This window comes from Gekko japonicus, unplaced genomic scaffold (assembly GCF_001447785.1).
Source record: "Gekko japonicus isolate JY-2015 unplaced genomic scaffold, Gekko_japonicus_V1.1 scaffold576, whole genome shotgun sequence".
Taxonomy (NCBI): Eukaryota; Metazoa; Chordata; class Lepidosauria; order Squamata; family Gekkonidae; genus Gekko; species Gekko japonicus.
In genome coordinates, this window is record NW_015172022.1 from 514,327 (window position 1) to 517,192 (window position 2,866).

Genomic DNA, 2,866 nt, shown 5'->3' on the forward strand with positions numbered 1-2,866 from the left:
CTCCTCCTGGCAACTTCCATATCTTCACCTTTCCCTGCTTCCTTTGCTCCTTCCCACCCACCAAACCTTATATCTGCCCCAATGTTCAACTATATCTATTCACTTTATTTATACTCTACCTTTCTACCCAGTGAGGACCCAAAGCAACTTGCATCATTTTTACCCCTCCACTGTATCCCCACAACAACCCCGTAGGTAGATTGGACCGAGAAATATGTAACTGGCCCAAGGTCACCCAGGGAGCTTCCACAGAAGAGTGTGGATTCAAACCTGGGTCTCCCAGATCCTAGTCTGAAATTCTAAACACCACCCCACAGTGGTTTTCATGCGGTGCTTGCTGTTGAATAGCAGGAAGCAACCTGGACTGCCACAGGTTACAGCCAGGCCTCGTGCCACGGGTCCCCAGTCAAAGATCAAAACAGGCCTGGAAAGGGCCTGTCCCCTTCTCCCTGCATTATACTTCAGAAAACAAGACTTGAAGGCTGGCAGTATTGTTGTGGTTGATTAGTAAGCCCTGCAATAGCAACTGCAGAAGAAGTTAATTTCTTAAAGGTAGAGGAGCTACTTCTATTATGGGGTGTGTGTTTTTAACCCCCTATGTATATTTTCACATTTTCTGCAAACATTTGTTTGTTTGTAGAAAGATCTGTCTTGTCTGCTTATGGTTCCAGTCTCCAAATTTAAGTATCTACAGATGAGGCCACACTGAGAATTAGATACCTTGACAACATCCATGGCTGTTCCAGTCCTTACATATGGACTCACTGCGGATTATTTACTACAAAATTGCATGTGCCACAACTTCTACTCTCCTCTACCTCCCATTTTCCACTGCAATTGTGGTTTTAAAATGTTAATGTGAAATTTTCTAAGTGATGTCTGAAAAGTACTGGGTTCGATACATCAGGACTTGGACCACGGCATAGGAGACTCAGCTTAGAGGGAACAGTGGTCCTTACATATGGACTCACTGTGGATTATTTACTACAAAATTGCATGTGCCACAACTTCTACTCTCCTCTACCTCCCATTTTCCACTGCAATTGTGGTTTTAAAATGTTAATGTGAAATTTTCTAAGTGATGTCTGAAAAGTACTGGGTTCAATACATCAGGACTTGGACCACGGCATAGGAGAAGACGCGTTTATTGGTACTTCACACATGGAACAAAAACTAATGGCCGGGTGGCCAACTTTATACATTTGGGAAGGGACTCCCCTTGGTTCTATTGGCGGGTTTAAACTTCCCACTTACTGGAAGTTCAGGAGCCTAGTCCCTATTGTTTTTGGGATCGAAGCTTTGCTGCCTCTGGCTGGTGCCTGGCAGTGGTCTGAGGACATAACAATGTCTGACTCACAAAATGCTATGCTGAAATAAACTTTGTTAGAGTTAAAGGTTATCAATTACCTGAAAGCAATAGAAGAGTTTCTTACCTCATTTATGGTTCCAAGCCTCCAGTAGGTAGAGCGACATAAATTTTTAGACCCCAAAAGAATTTCATGTATGTCATAATCCTTTGGTTCAGTCTCTCTGTTTTGATGCCTTTAAGTTAAATAAAAGCGGGGGAAGGCAGATGAAATTAAACAATTATGGGCACTACTAAAAATGCAGGTACCAGTCACATCAAAGCATCTATGGTTATATTTCTAATTCTGGGAGATACTCTGAACTTTTTTCTAAATACAACTTGAAAAACATTTTGTTCAGAGATTATAGCAAGACACAAAACATGCTTAAAAGAAATCTAAATGAGAAAATCAGCTATCAGTAATACCAATGCACAGGAAAAAAACAGAACAAATAATATAGAGTACTATACATCAAACAGTATAGTAAATGGGATTTTAAACCTCACTGGGAAATAAACAAAATACTCTAGCCTTCACAGTCCTAGAAAAAAGCTCCAAGTCAAAGAAACTTGTGAATACTATATATTTTATGTCGAAAAGGTGAAAACTAGAGGTAGAAAAAATTGTGGGGGCTCAGCTCGTCTTGGAAGCAGGAGACAGAAGAGTTAGCAATGCCTCTATACTTACCAGCCGTACACAAGAGTCGGTCTCCCATAGCGGGCAAAGCTGGAGCGTAAAGTCAGCGCTCCCCTGCGCTGCATCACATCTGTGGGACCTAATTCCATTTTCAAAACTTTGTTTTTTTATTGCAACTCTTGGGAACTTTGTTCCACACATGTGAAATTCCTTGGTATTAAATTGCAAACATCCATAAGTAAGAAGCAGCAGCAGACAATATCTCACATCTATTTACATCATTTCACTTTTCAACTCACTCCAAACTCCTCCCCCGCCTCCGCTCAGTAAATACTAATAAAACTACTTCTCCAAACTTCCAAGCCCTTCACGATCTAAACTCTTCTTGACAGAAAGACCATAACCGGCAAGCATACTTCAGCACGCCCTCTCATTTCCATAGCAACCATAAAAGCTGCCAAAGAACGAACACTCACGAATCATTCCACTCCAAGCCGGAACTATTTTGTTGTTGTTGCTGGGCTCCCACTGCGAGCCCAGCGACTGTGAAGGCCAGGATAACACTACATTTCCCAAGATGCAACAATACACTTAGCTCAAGGATTGAAGGACAGCTTTCTCAAATTGGAGCGGCAACTGGGGACCCCAAGCTTTTAATAAAACATATCTGTAACAGTTTTCGTTGGTAGTTTTGTTGGGGAAGCGAGGATAAAGCGTTCATCTTTGCCATGCCCTCTCGTTTGTGTGTTAAAGCCGGTCACATATCTATATATCTAATTTCCAAGGTGCCCCTGCGTGCGAATATCTAAATCCACACATCGGGGGCACCTGGGGGGCAGGGAGATTTTCCTGCACTGGTGGATCAATGCCCAGGTGTGCAG

The 2,866-nt window shown here is 42.3% G+C and overlaps 1 protein-coding gene across 1 annotated transcript in view; it reads right to left on the reverse strand.

Moving 5' to 3' along the window:
* The window catches only part of LOC107118218 (chromosome unknown open reading frame, human C9orf135), a 19,987-nt gene extending 17,763 nt beyond the window's left edge, over positions 1-2,224 (reverse strand). The window contains exons 1-2 of the mRNA XM_015420513.1: positions 2,037-2,224; positions 1,434-1,542 (exon numbers count right to left, since the gene is read on the reverse strand). Coding sequence (XP_015275999.1) covers positions 1,434-1,542; positions 2,037-2,134 — 207 coding nt within the window. The 5' untranslated portion in view covers positions 2,135-2,224. The remainder of the gene's footprint in view (positions 1-1,433; positions 1,543-2,036) is intronic.
* Positions 2,225-2,866: the final 642 nt, after the last annotated feature.